Here is a 15,107-nt window from a genome sequence, read left to right as displayed (position 1 = left end):
AAGCAACTATCTTACTCAGTTTTTGCCATCCCAAAGCCTAGTTTGAAGGGAGTACTCAATCATTGTTAAATGGATACATGGAGATACTAGACGTGTGGTAGAAAGTAATAAGTGTCCTCGCTGAGACACAGATAAAACCTTTTAGGAATTCAAAGGAGGGAGAGAATATATTCATTTGAGAGAAATTATATGAAGTTTAATGGACTAGGTGATACTGAAGGAAATTTCTGAAGGATAAAGACATTTGGACACCGGTGGAGGGCTGCCAATGACAGGGTCAATGTGAGGGGACCTGGGACTTTCCCCAAGTTGAAGGTTACAGTAATTGCTCTTTTTTTACTTTGACCATAGTGACATTCTAACAAAGATTTTTGCCACTTAAAGCTTTCAGATTTTAAAATCCTTACAACCCTAGGAAAAGCTGTTAGAAAAATTTAAAAAAGCAAAATATGTTTAAAGAAACTCGTAGTCTGATGGGACACTTCTAGACAAATACTCACTGCTATTAGGGTTGTCTCCTATGATATGGTGTCGCCCACTCCAGTACCAGAGAAGCAGGGTAGCATCTCGAGACCCAGACACAATGTAGCAGTCCCCACCTATGTATGACTCAGACCTGGCCAAGCACGTGACCACATCCCAGTGGCCAAACACGATCTGAGTTAATTTCCCTGAAACACAGAAACACTAGGTTTAATTCATTTTGCCATTTTTCTTTAAATGGTAATAAGCTTAACTTTATTTTACTAAATTTGTGAAAAGTAAATCTGTAAACATGAAAATTTATAAGCTAATTCAAATCTAGCCATGGATGCTTTCCTGAATTTCTTCTGGGAAATGATACAAGAGTGTTCCTTGGGATTTTTAAGGACATGACTTAGAAAACAACACAATCATGATTTTCATTCTTCAGGAGTTGGGCCAGACTAAGGGGAGGTTTAAGGTCCTTTACTGGAGTTGGTTTGGGGAAGGGACAACAGTCCCATTTGTCCTATGAAATCAGGACTCATGCAAAGGTTTGGAATGGATAGAATTATAATGAGTTACTTACAATGTGAACACTTAATTTGAATCTTGGCACTCAAGATGAAAATGCCTACATTATTAAGCATGATTTTATTTTAAGCCCTGGGTGTAACAATAGGCATTTTGAAGAGCATAAGTTATTTTGTGGTTAACTTTACCTGTTTCTGTAGAGTAAACTCTGAAGCTCTTATCCCAGAATCCACAGATGAGTATATAGCGATTATCTGCTGTGACCACAAAACAATGTGCGTTGATTTGTATACTCTGATCGACAAGGTCCGTGATCTGCCTTTTGTTCACACCAGAGTTATTGGCTAGACAGACACAGAAAAAAGAATTTAAAGAAGGATTCCACAGGAGATTCATCAAGGTATATTTTTGTGCTTCTTTTACCTAGAAATGGGTTTTTAAGGTTATAAGCTTATTAACATTTTAACATTCCCCCATGAGGAACAGAAGCTTAATTTTTAGTAGCTGTGGAAATTTATGAACCCTCTTACATATCTAAAAGTTGTCAGAAATTTCAGTTCTTTCTCCCCCAAGAAATAAAAACAACATGCAGACTTCAGATAATGAATTGAAAATAAAAATATTTAAACGCCTTGAATTCTATCCACGTTCACTACACACAAGTTCATTAGTGTCCAACAAGTTCTGTAATTAGGAGGAAGAAATATTGTGTGAAGTATGGTATATAAGGAACAAAAAAGTCTTATTATTTGCCCCAATCTGTCATTTTCTGATGGCATTTACAATTCATGTGGAAAAAAGAGGGGAGAGGTTTGAGCAAGGGATGTTGTTATGTGGGCAGCCCCACAGGGAGCTTTAGGTCAGCAGCTTTAAAGACCTGGATTGTCAACAAACAGAAGGCCTTTCCAGAATGGGCTGGCAGGGGAGGGGAGGAATAGGAAAGATGGGAGAGGGACTGGGGAGGAAGGAGACAGGCAGAGACTCCGGTGGATAGCACTGGGATTGAATCTGAACAAAGCCAGGAACTCGGAGACACCGTCTGATTTCCCTAGTGCCTGTCTGCATGCCAGCTTGTCCCGTTCTCTGCGCTGTCCTTTCAGGCTAAGTCCCTGGGCTGAATTCTTAAGCAGGAGATGCAGACGGTCACCCACACTCTCTCACGCCAATTAGACTGAAGTGCTACTATTTGTAGAGTCCCACTAATGCTATAATAATAACAACGACTAGGGAGGTTAGCCAAAAAAATTATACAGAGAAAGGTAGCAAAGAAAAAGAAAATCAGAGGTTCTGAGTCACTTGAAAACTACGTAATTGGTCCTTAATTAATTAGAATAGAGCTGCTAATTTTTCCATGGTTGCTTTCCTGCTGTATGTGACACTGTTGATGTCTCTTGGACAGAGGAATAGCTGGACTAGACTCTAAAAATATTCCCAGTCCTGAAACTTATCTTCCCAAAGACATGTAAATGTTGTTTTGTGTAGGGGTATAAGTAACTAACTCAAATGACTGCCTTTTAGCTTACTTCTGAGTTCAAAGATGAAGGGTGAATTAAGAAATATCAAAAAAGATATACCATAATTGGATATGCCTTTACACTTCTTTACGCCATTTTCAATTTTTTTTCTAATTTAGTTCCCTACATGATCCCATGAAAAAGGCACGACACATATCCTGATCAGTCATTTTGCAGATAGGAAATTGAGGCCTGGGAAAATGAAGGGGCTTGTTCTGGACTATCTGCTTATTAGTGTGTATGCGATTTAAAATATTTCCATTATCTGTTGCAAAGAGTTACAGTTCCTAAGTTTGCAATTCACATGAAATCTTTAATTAAAAAAACCTGGCCCTGTTGAAAGGAGATTTCTAGAAAAGATGTCTCTCATGTTGGTACTCTTTAATGATTTTTTTTTGAGTCCTTACATATTTTAAGTATTTTAAATAATATACAGTTATTAAAGAATAGTTTAGGCTGAAAGAAAGGACAGTTTAGAATGATTTTCCTTGATTGGAATGAACTTAAATGACCTTAAATGAACTTAAACTTACTTAAACTTAAATGACCTCCTAAAAAAAATCAAGGAAATGCCAGATAGCATATTATGCTTTACACAACTCCTATGGTAATTCAGTACTATTTACACATTAATTTGATGGCAGAAAAATTATCATTCAACCAACTTTTGTGATAAATAACTACATAGGAATCTGGACAGTCAGTATTCATGAAAATGTATTTTTTTGTTGACGTACCAATCAGGGGGTCCATTTCAATGGGAAGATGATGAGCTTGATCCAAGGAGTATCCTGGAGCTCCTCTGAGGCCTAAAAATTAAACAGAAGGAGAAAACTACCACAAAAGTCTGAGAGAGAAGGAACGTCCTAATAAGCAGTGTTTTATGATGACTGTAGAAAGGGTGTACTGCTTAAAAATTATTTGGCAAATAGTTGTAAGAATGATGGTCATAAAAAACATCTTTGTGGATACTCTCAAAAGAAATCATCACAACAGGGACTGCTAGTTTCCATGGAAAGAATGTTCCTATCCTAACAAGAAAAAGCCACATAGAATAGAAGATCATAACATTTCTTGAACCCAACAAAGAGCTAAGATTTCTGGGCAACCAGTACGCTTGAAATCTACAAGGCTGTGCCTGCAAGCAGGGGTGGGCGTGAGCACAGCGGGCTCACCTGAGCCAGGGCAGAGGGGAAGATGGGGCTTCCATCTTCTTTCACTAGATGGCAAGTCAACTGAAGGTTAAAACATGGAGCCAAACCCAAGACCTTAAGCTCAGGAAAAGCTGCTATCAAAGGATTAATATTTAGGGCTTGATTGAGTTCATTAGTCATAATATTTTTACATGTGATTATATAACATATATGATACTTTTGAACAATGCTAAAGAAAAAATTAATCCTTTATAGTTTTTTCTCAATGCAAAATATTTCTAGAGGCTCAGACTTCTGTGAATAATAAAGTTATATTTTTTTCTTAAGATGTTTGCTGCATCTTTCAGATCAAATGGAATTAGTTATACCTCATGTTGATAGTATCACCAATAAGCATAAAATAAGTGCATTTAGAAACTCTTATATTAAGCTAGGATTTACATGATACTGTTTTTCGTAGCAATACAAAAGTTAGGAGAATAGAAAAATTCAGATTAATTTACCATGGCTTATTCATTTAGTCCTAGAGATAGTGAGAGTCCTGGGGTTTCCGAGGAAATTGTAAGGGGTGAATCTGGCCAACTAAATCATTTGGTCATGTCAACTTCTGTCCTGGTTAGGTAAGTATCAATATGTCTAATTTTGGTAATAGAATCCTATCACTTCAAGTTGCCAGCTGGAACTCTTGGGAATGAGTTTAAAGAAAACACACACGGAATCACTGAACAATTTAGATTTTGTCTTTTCTCAAAGAGTCTCAGCTCCTCAAGGAGGGAGATGGTGTCTGTCTTGTTCATTGCTGTACTCCTGGTGTGCATGACTATTTGACACATAGTGGCCATTCAAATATTTGCCAAATAAATTAGTGAAATGGAAGAAAGAGGATTTGAAACCATTATCTAGGAAATCCAGATTTCAACTCACTTTTGTTTAATATAGCATAAAAGTGTTTTTTTTTTTCCTTTTTTTTTTCCGGTGGGGCAGGCATAGAGTAGGGTGGGGGGTGAAGTTATTTGTAGACCTGCTTCAATTCATCGAATATTATTGAACATTTAACCCCCAGCCCAGCATTCTGTGAGGCCCCAACACAGAACAGCCGTAAACAAGACAGACAAGACTCCCCTCGTCAGGTCTGGCAGTGATCTGCTCTGCCGCTGTCTGTAGATCTGGCATATGGCTAGACCCCAGCACATTTACCTTACCTTAACTGCAGCTCTTAAGAGCCCTCTAGCAAATGACGCACTTGGACACACGTACCTACTGTGTTGTGCCACCGATTCACCGCAAACAGTCGGCTGCAGGTCACGGTCACCACCGCAGGGATGGTCAGGTGGGGCAGCGTGTTGGCTGCCACGTGGGTCACCGGAGAATTTGATGGGAACTTCAGCACCATGATCACATCCTGTTGCATCTGATCTTTAAACATGAGTGGACTCTGTGGAAGGAAACACTGTTGAATAGAAAGGGAAGAGAGCAGAAGAAAACAGAAGGGATAACACAGTTAGTGAAAGCTCTGGGGAGACGGAGGTTAACACAGACAAGGCTAGCATGAGCAGCGAGCAAAGCAACCCCAACTTCCAGCCTGTGAGGATGGCACAGGGAAAGGGGTAAAGGCTCTTTCTGTGCAGCCGCTGACAGGGGACACCAGTTCACCAAGGACCCGCCTCAGTTTAAGCCTCGTGAGACAGCGGGGTGAGACGGGAGCTCACAGACCGGTCTCATGACGCAGCAGCATTATTCAGGGTGGTGAAAACATCAGTTTAGTGGAAAAATTAGTTAAGTCAGTGACTGACACTGTTTACATGAAAGATAACATGAATGAATTGATACTTTCATTTTTTACCTGGTTGATCTGGGGACATGACTCCAACCTAAGTAACTAAAATACACTAGCCCGCCCTGTCAGAGCTTTGCCCGAGTCTTGGCTGTGGCAATACTGACTGGTTGTGGTTGGCGCCTCGTTTCTAGACTGTGCGCTTCCTGAGGGCTACCCCCTTTCCTTTCCTCAGTCTTTGCTTTCAAACCTCTAGCATGTGGCTCGATAGAAGGCAGACACTATAAATGCTACTGTTCCAGCAACTATAAAACACCATAAATACTACCACACCAAAACAAAATGGGGATGCTGGAACTAGCCATTCTGTCGCATTCGGAACTGTTCTGTAACTGTTTCTACACAAGGAATCGTCTGCTTCACGAGCTTAGAAGGGCTAGGTCTCCTTTATGAGCAGTTCCGTGCCAATTTAGTCTCTCACAATTTTCCCCAGGAAAGCAATGAATCCTGCCTGGGCACTTCTCCAGGACAAGTATTTTTATTATTATTATTAAACAGAGACGACTAACAAGGGAATAAAACTCTTCTGCCAAAGCATTTCATAAAATAAAGTGTTAGAGATATTCTCTTGGACAGTTTATTAAAAATACTTCATCTAAGGCTTGGGGCTCCAAGGCCACATCCCCACGTCTACACCGTGACTACATGTTCGTATGGAACCATGTGCTTGGTGTCAACCTCTCTGCTTCGTCACATGCAAGGACCAATTTCAATCACAAGAGATCATTAGTGACTAATCAAGGGGGATGAAGCTGTTGGAGCCATTGTAAAGAGAAAAAAACGTGTTTTCAAACAAACACATTTATTTATGTGTTTCACTAGAAGTTTAACTATTGATTCCTTGACAGTCCCCTCTGTGTTGTCGGCGCTTAGCGTCATGCCTGACACACAGAAGGAACTCGATACGAATCTGTTAATAAACTGAAAAAATAAATGAAAGGTCTCAACAGTACTTCTGCCATAAAATAACAGCTTATAAATTTGTTTGCACATATACTGTGGACCATACTTCAGAGCTCTTTACTCTAAAATTAAGGTACTTGCTGCTTTGATAATTGGCTAGAAAAATGGATGAACTTTAATTCATTTTGCAAACGTGTTCCTTTGCCTTCAAGCATTTTTCACTTCAGTAAAAAAAAAAAAAATCAGTGAAAAACCACAGTTTAAAAAATAAATTCCTTCTAAAGAAGTTTCTCGGAAAAAAAATTCACCATCTTCAAATTAAAGAGGGAAATGTTGTACAATTTGCTAATAAAATGAAAAAGGACGGTTTTGTTACGGAAATGAGCTTTTAAAATTCAGATCAAAATGAAAAGAATATTACCCTTTCCCTTGTAAAACGGGAATAAAAGTTTTAATATGAGGAGCTAGAGGAGATGATGACACCAGCTAACATTTATTGAGAACGTATTGCACACCAGGTGCTGGTCTAAGTGCTCTATGGTATTAAGTCATGAAATTCTCAGGGCAGATGGTATTTTTGCTTTCATGGAACAGATGCTGCAACATAAACAGAGAGGTTAAACACCTCGCCCAAGTCATTCCGTAGCTAGAGGCAGAGCTGGTGTTTGACCAGAGTGGCTCTGGAGCCCTTTCTTAACTCTCCTGTCCTGGCGAATTACCTCTGTATTTCTGTCCTCTTCTTAAAATCAGCTAGTCCTCCTACCCCACCTTGCCCCAGAAAATTAAATTGGGCCATATCATATTGTGTTGATATTATATTTTCATCCTACTTTATAAATCAAATCTAATTCTGGTGCCTGGATGTGTCTGAATGAGTTTATGCAGGGGCATACATAGTCAGAGAAGACCGCGATTTTTGTGAACCCCAAACTGGGCGAGCGTAGCAGGACTTAAAGGTAAGAACCTCACTCCCCTCTGTTTCTCCACAGGGTATCGGCATCCACTTAGCCTGAAGAGTTTAACCAGTAAATCGAGAAGCCTTTAAAAAATGCTGCTGAAATGACGATTTTATTTGATGCGTTCCCAAGTACAGAAAAAGTAAAAAAAACTTTCTGTTCAGGCGGCTCTGTCTTACCAGGTGCATGGCAGAGCTCCGAGGCGGATGTGGTTCGATAAGCAACTGAGAGGGCGTCTGTCCAAAGTTCTGTATCTGTGCCTCCATGGCCTGCAGGGGAAGGAGAGTGACTGTCACAATCAATATGCATCAACGAGAGAGGTCATCACGCTCCCTGCCAATGCAAGTGGATCCCAAGTCAGCCATGAAAGACGTCCAGAAAATTCACCGAGTGCTCTTCTCTGAGGGTGCAGAATCACCCACGTGTTAGTATGCTGTAGACAAGCTTTGCTTTCTCTTTCCAAACATGCTTCCATTAACCAAGTGGCTATTCTTATGTAGAAGCCGGGGTTAAACGTGGGAGGGTTAGACGGTGAATGCATGCGGCTGAAGCCAAACAACACTTCTCACACTCAATACACCACGTGTACCTTCAAAAAGTCCTGTGTGAGGAGGAATGTATGGGGATCTCTAATGAAATAAGCTTCTGGGATCTTGGGGGAAAAGAATGATACATAAAGTCCACCAGTGATAGGAAATAAGATTCAGGAAATCACATGTTCCAGTCAAAACAGAGGGTAATCATTAAAACTGCTGTATCATTAATGATTGATTAATGCTGGCCAAATTTTCAGTACAAAAAAATATGTTTTAGCATGTTATACTGTTTTAAGATCAATGCTGAAGTATTATCTAATGTCTATATGGTATGAATTCACATGTCTCAAAAATTCTTTGAAATTTTACAGCCCAAAGAGGAAATAATTCTTTGGGCATCTTGAGCTAGGAAATATTTTATTAAAGCCTGTGCAGATAAGAAATATTAATGAGATTTTATGGCTTCCAATGAATAAAAATAACTTTGGATCTCAAGCTGTCTGGACTGTATAATATGCCTTTCTCTGTGTGTATGTCAAAGACACAATCTTATAGGAGATTTATGTATGTCTTCTATATATTAATCCTACAGGCAAAAAAATTTCAATATATTAAGCTAGACTAGCAGAAATATTTTTCCAAAATACTGTTAGCGTGTAATTTAAGTCAACAAGGAGAAGCACAATATTTACAATGGTCATTACTCTGTTACCATGCTAATTTTTCCCCTAAAATTGTGTGCAATTTGGTTGCACATAAAAGTGAAATACGAAACTCATTGCTGAGTGCTTAGGAATGCAGGTAAGGTGGTAGATGGCTCTCGACGCTGCGCTGCCACTAATCGCATCAGTATCTACAAATCTCATTTATAAAGTACTTAAATTTAACAATCTGTCTGCCCACACTGCATTTCAAGAAAATGTTTATCAATAAAAATGTGAATTTTCAAATTTATTAGCAATATTAAACATGAATGCATCATTATCTGCCATATTTTAGCAACTGCACAAATGGGGCTTTGGTTCTTTTATTTGCAGAGGCAATAGGATGAATTATTAAATCTCTTTAAGTGCTGTCCAATTTTAATGCGTCCATTTATTTGCATGGTGTCCACTCACACGCAAAGTGTGACTATTTAAGTAAATCGTATTCACATAGGTACCATCGTACTTTATCTCCCCAGTGCAAGATTTACGATTATAAAAGAGGGAAGAGACCATTTCTGGTTAGGTTCACATCATGAACAATAAACTCTTGAGTATTACCTGGAAGAAAAAAAATGGTAATTTCATTGTTAAAGTTGTCCTGGCTAGAAGACTTCTCATAACATGAATAGCCGAAGTTGCTCTAACAATAGGTCCTCTGGCTTGTGTTCAGACTCCTCCAGAAAGAGGACTGGGGTGGGGTGGGGAGACTAGGGGTAAAATTAAACACAGTTTAGTCTCTGGGTCAGTGCCTGTACTTAGTAGGTAGCCTTTAAATGGCCACAGAAGGATGAATCCACAAACATGCTCTGATTGACTGGATTTTTGTTCTGAAAGGCAAGTATTAAAACTGTATCAGAAAATCTCTGGAGACTCACCTATTTTCCAGAAATCGGTACAGTTCTCTTTGGCGGGCCTACCCCCGGTCCTCTTTGGACTGAGCAGAGTACACACATGTATTTATTTTAAACTATTCTCATATGACATCAGGGTAAATATTAAGCTGTGATCAAGTTAATATTGTGATTTTTGCCCTCTCATGAAGACAGTCTATTTCCTACACTTACCATTTATTTATTTTTTAAACACTAAACTGAATCCCTCTTCCTTGTGATCCACATCACATGCCTTCATGACCTAAAAGTTCTTATTCCAATGTTTACCTTTTGGCTCTCCTGTAATCCTGTCTACCAGTAATCCCTTAACCTCTGATTTAAAAATACACAGATCTTTCTGATCTTGAAAAAGCACGCTGCCTCCTCTAAGTTCTTCTTGGCACTACCAACACTCTTGAACGATGAGTGAGCACCCACGGGTTTTCTTCACTTCTCCCCGTCCCATGTTTTCTGTCCTCCTCCACTTTTAGAAAGCCATCAATGTCTTCTTTCTGTTAAGAGGGATGTACTCTGTATGGGAGGGGGCCCAGGGATATACACAGGCCATTCTGTGATCTATGAAGCATAGCAGCTAAGTGGTTGTTCTGAGAACTACTCCCGATGTAGGGAAAAATGCCTCCCTTTCATGTGAACCTTGGGGCAGGTTTCTCAATCCTTCCCAGACTCCCTAAACCACAGTGAATGTCCTCCATATTCTCATTGCACTTTTCTCCCTTTATCATGAAATTCAGTGTACAGTTCTTTACATAGGTCTGTTTGCTCAGACTGTTGATCTTTGCAGGTGAAGGCTGTGACTTAGTCCTAACAGAGTCCAAAAACATTTGCTGAATATGGAAGTGGAGCAACGGTGGGACATTAGTGCAAAACTGAAAGGTAGCACAGAAAAGGAAAAGCACAGTAGTAGAGAAAACATCGGAGTGCTTTACTTTTACAATTCAATACCACAAGAACAATGACGTTAACAAATGCTATTAAATGCTTCTATCCCCCTGTGTCAAGGGATAAAAAATCAGATACCAGCTTGCCCTCAAGAAGTTTTCAGCTCATGAGGACATAAGATGAGTGAGTAATCAGGGCACACAGCAGGTAGAGGACCATGGCGATAGAGGGTAGAGTAGGGCACAGGGACAGCAGGGCTGTTAGGAAAGGGGCTTCCTGAAAAGGGACATGAGCTGAGGTCTGAATATTAAGTCAGAATTGGCAAGCCAAAGGCAAAAAAAGACAATTGGAAATAGCATTTAAAAAAAAATTCAACATATTTCTATTTTTCTCTACACTGTTCTGTGTGTGTCTAAGAGACTTAATACTAGCTTTATTTATTCATAAAATATTTACTTATTGAGCACCTACTGTGTACTGGGTACCATTTTAGATATTTGTGATATTCACCAAAGAAAACAGAGATTTGGGCTCTTGGGAAGGCTAACACTCTAGCCAGGATGGCACAGGAGCTTACATTCAGCCTGATGTCACAAGCCAGCAGCCCTTGGGCTACAATCAGCTCACAGGTATGGTTTCTATTTGAGCCAACATTTATAGGTCAGAAAATTTCATACAATAAATTGGATTTTTTTGGCTTCTCTCAAAAAAACCCAGAAGAGGTAGATCATCAGCATGCCTGCACAGCAACACCTGTCTGGTGCCAAGGCAAAGGGGCCCTTTTGTAATGCCCACCACTCACAGGACCCGGCACGTATGCCTCATGGCCCACTTCATTGGTTTATTCTCTGACTCTTACACACTTTAGTATTAGTTAATCCTTTTAAAATCTACTACCAAAATGTGAATTTGTATTACAAGGAAGCTATCGCTTTATAGGTCTACAGTAGTCCTGCCCTCTTCTTCAGAGTGTATGATCCAAGACCCCAAAGAATGCCTGAAGCTGGATGGTCCTGAACCCTATGTACACTGTTTTTTTCCTATACATACACCGATGATAAAGTTTAATGAATAAATCATGCACAGTGAGAGATTAAGAGCAGTAAGTACGGATAAAATAGAACAGCGATAATATACTGTAATAAAAGTTATGTGAATGTGATCTCTCTCTCAAAATACCTTACGGTACTGGGCTCACCCTTCTCCTGAGGATGATGATGTGAGGTGGTAAAATGCCTGTCTGATGAGTGAGCACCTGGGTGGCTCAGTTAGGTGTCAGTTTAGACACTCAGTTAAGCATCTGCCTTTGGCTCCGGGCAGGATATCAGTGTCCTGGGGTCAAGCCCTGCTTTGGGCTCCCTGCTTGGCAGAGAGTCTGCTTCTCCCTCTCCCTCTGCCCCACGTACCCCCACCCCGCTCATGCCCTCTCAAATAAATAAAATCTTTTTAAAAAATGATTAACTGATGAGATGAAGTGAGGGAATGAGGTAGGCACTGCAACCTAACATCGAGCTACTGCTGACCTTCTGAGACTAGGTCGGAATGAAACTGTGGAAAGCCAAACAGTGACTAAGGGGAGCCTACTGCTCTGCACTTCCCACTGAGGCAAGAATGAACTGATAGTGTATGTGTGAGCCCACGACTTTTATAACATGTTTGACAGAAGAGCAAAACTTGGGATATAAGTCTGTCCATCTAGCTTCATCGAATCTCAGACGTTCTCTATTGTGAGAAGCATCATTAATTTATATACTATTAAGATGTAGAAAAATGTTACTAATTAAACTATGATCCACTATTCATTGTAAGACACCCTGCAATTTGGAGTGCTGAGATGCGGCAATGACAAGCATCTCAGAATCAGTAAGTAATCCTTACTCTTTACATATAATAAACAGTGACAGAAATCTTACACATGTCATATAAATCTAGCATGGATAATAGGCTTAAAACAGTAGAGTTTTCAAAACAAATGTGACTGACAAAATCCTTGGTCTTTTACAAATAGGAAAGACCATGTATTGGCTGGGCAACCCTTTAGTGGGATAACATGAACATATGGATCTGCTTATACTTAGATAATATTCTTTTTTTGGCCTTTATAATCGCTGAACGTGGCATCTTAGACTGGTTATGTGTGCCCACTTTAATTAATTGTGTGTGTGTTTTCTCCCTTTTAACCAGAACTCAGATCAAGACTGAGAGGGCTTTGGCATGGACCTGGAAATTTCCACATCTTGAGCTGGGTGCTGTTTACATGGGAGTACACCTAAGTGATGACACTGGCCTCCTGCCACTCACTCCATTACAACTTTTCCCATGCTTCCCCCTCTCCTAAGTTAATCACTATTTTGATGATAATTAAATTGCACCATCAAAATGATCATCATTCTTTCTTTTTTTGAACTTCTGATAAGTAGAATCACCCAGTACTGATTTTCAAGTCTGTCCTTTTTTTTTTTTTTTAATATTTTATCTATTTATTTGACAGAGAGAGAGAGAGAGATCACAAACAGGCAGAGAGGCAGGCAGAAGGAGAGGGAGAAGCAGGCTCCCTGCTGAGCAGAGAGCCTGATGCGGGGCTCGATCCCAGGACCCTGAGATAATGACCCAAGCCGAAGGCAGAGGCTTAACCCACTGAGCCACCCAGGCACCCCCCATGTCTGTCCTTTTTTGATCAACATGTTTGTGAGATTCATCCCTGTTGTTCTGTGTATCAATGTTTTGTCTTTGTTGTAGCCATTAGAGTGTCCCATTTATCTATCTACCACAATAGATCAATTCTGTCCATGGATATTTGGGCTGGTAACAGTTTCAGGTTATCATGAATAAGGTAGCTTAGAAAATTCTTGCACGTGTCTTTCGATGGAGGTGAGCAGTCATTTTTGCTGGATGTATAACCTAGGTATTGGGTTGCCAATTTAGAGGGTAGGAATATTTTGTTTTATGGCCGAGTTGTTCTCCATAGTGATTATACTGTGTATTTATTTGTAAAAGTATCTGTGAATGCAGAATGCAGTGATCAAAGCTATAAACAGTGACAATTCAGACTATGTGATCTTTGAGAGTACTGATACACTGAAACTCTAACATATCAAACTCAATTTTATCTCAGAAAATAATCATGTAAGGAAATCCACTTAATTTCCTCCTGGAGTTGTTCAGATAGGAATGATAAGTAAGTTAGTTTTTTAAGTTTTACATTTTAATTGTTATATGGATTCTTACTTATTCTTATAAAAACTATTTGGTTCAATACTGAGCAGTTACCATGTGCTTAGCATTTATTTTTCTGCCCAGCTAAGACTCATCAAAAAACCAGTAGGTCATAAAATTAAGGGGGGAAAAAGCTTCTTTTTTTTTTTTTTTCACACTTTGGAAGGACTTCTAAAATATGAAAATTTTTAGGGGTAAGCAAGAAGTAGAGAAAAATGTGACCTAAGTTATGAATAGCAGCACAAAGTAAGTAAACCAGAACAGGATTTTCACATTTCATTACACACATAGGACACATAATTCAGTTTTACCTGCTTATATGTAATACAAAGCTCCCATTAGGGAAAGTTCCTATTAGGGACAGTTTCCTGTTTTTCCCCTCCCTACCTTCTAATTAGGCCCACTTTGTAAAATCCTCCAGGACCCACCTGCCAAGTTACAAAATTACCCACATTTTCATCAAGCTCTCCTTTTTTTCTCACTTATTTTCAACAAGCTCTCTCTTAGTCTTATGCTACTCAAAGGTCAGGGCCAAGGGTACAGCTGTGTCGTCTATGTCTTGCACAGAGGTGCCCAGTTGGGGGGCAAATGAAGGACAGAATATACTTCAAATGCCAAAGGAAGGAGCACCTTTTATTATTCCTCTTTTAATGAGGGTTTCTTTTTTAATTTGCACAAAGGGGCCATCTGTGTTAGCGATGGCCACGACACACACCTCACTCCTTCGACCTGCTGCACCTCTTGCTTAATTGCTTTTATCTCCTTCTCGCCTTCCCTCCCCGCCAAAAAAAATGCTACCTCCTCTATAAATACAGATACATAGCTGGGATTAAATCCTCAGAAGAGGAAGTAAGTATGCTGTGGTTAATACGCATTATGCGTATCCTGTTAATATGAAAGTTTTCATAGCCAGGGTACAATTACATATGGTGACAGATAAGTGGTAGTTCAGAATGATGTTCAAATTACTGATAAATTCAAAATATTCTAAAAGAAAGATATTACTACTTAGGTGAATAAGCATGCTTTCTCCCTCCCCTTGTGTTTATTAGTTACCTAGAGTACACCTTCTTTGGTCTCCAAGAGATAAAAACTTCGGTTAAACTTGTCTTTTCCACAATGCAATAACTTTAACCCAGATACATTTTTCTCCTGTAGAATCTTTACAACTTCTAGTCTTTTTTGTAAATGTAATTTAGTATTGTCTTTCTGGTGAAGTGTCATAAGGTCTAAGTGATGAGAAAGACAGTGTGAGGAAGCTAATAAGGTAAACCTGTCAAATGACCGAGTTCATCCATTTTGCTTGGTCTGTGTCATCTTTTAAATTGTTTTCCAGAAAAGTCAGCATTTTATAAAGTATGACAGGTTGTGCTACCCACAAGGCAAATATCAGACTATGCTGAAATTACTAGTTAATTATTGATAATTTTCAGAAAATAAAAATAGCAAAAGCGATTCCTTCGGGACAAAGAAAAGGATTTTCTAAAAATTTCCTTAGGATTGTATTATCTCATTTTAT

At 39.3% G+C, this 15,107-nt stretch overlaps 1 protein-coding gene and 1 long non-coding RNA gene across 18 annotated transcripts in view; one reads left to right on the top strand and one right to left on the bottom strand.

Annotated features, from left to right (window-relative positions):
* Positions 1-15,107, bottom strand: part of NBEA (neurobeachin) — a 664,613-nt gene that overhangs the window by 17,504 nt on the left and 632,002 nt on the right. For 6 of the 14 annotated variants that reach the window (XM_032880041.1, XM_032880045.1, XM_032880044.1 and 3 more), the window contains 6 exons: positions 7,947-8,009; positions 7,537-7,626; positions 4,922-5,114; positions 3,248-3,319; positions 1,185-1,340; positions 501-671 (listed from right to left, as the gene is read on the bottom strand). In XM_032880041.1, coding sequence (XP_032735932.1) covers positions 501-671; positions 1,185-1,340; positions 3,248-3,319; positions 4,922-5,114; positions 7,537-7,626; positions 7,947-8,009 — 745 coding nt within the window. The remainder of the gene's footprint in view (positions 1-500; positions 672-1,184; positions 1,341-3,247; positions 3,320-4,921; positions 5,115-7,536; positions 7,627-7,946; positions 8,010-15,107) is intronic. The other 8 variants (XM_032880047.1, XM_032880049.1, XM_032880052.1 and 5 more) reach the window with 3 other exon arrangements.
* On the top strand, positions 1,312-7,625 carry LOC116880724. Of its 4 annotated transcripts, XR_004385258.1 has the most exons (4): positions 1,312-1,396; positions 4,186-4,284; positions 7,278-7,357; positions 7,540-7,599. It is a non-coding gene; the product is annotated as an uncharacterized LOC116880724 (long non-coding RNA). The 4 variants fall into 4 exon arrangements; XR_004385259.1 differs by lacking the exon at positions 7,278-7,357 and having other exon boundaries at positions 7,540-7,625; XR_004385260.1 differs by lacking the exon at positions 7,278-7,357 and having other exon boundaries at positions 7,522-7,586.

This window comes from Lontra canadensis, unplaced genomic scaffold, assembly GCF_010015895.1.
Source record: "Lontra canadensis isolate GAN:19392208 unplaced genomic scaffold, GSC_riverotter_1.0 scaffold67, whole genome shotgun sequence".
Lineage (NCBI taxonomy): Eukaryota > Metazoa > Chordata > Mammalia > Carnivora > Mustelidae > Lontra > Lontra canadensis.
This window is presented reverse-complemented; position numbering and strand designations above follow the sequence as displayed.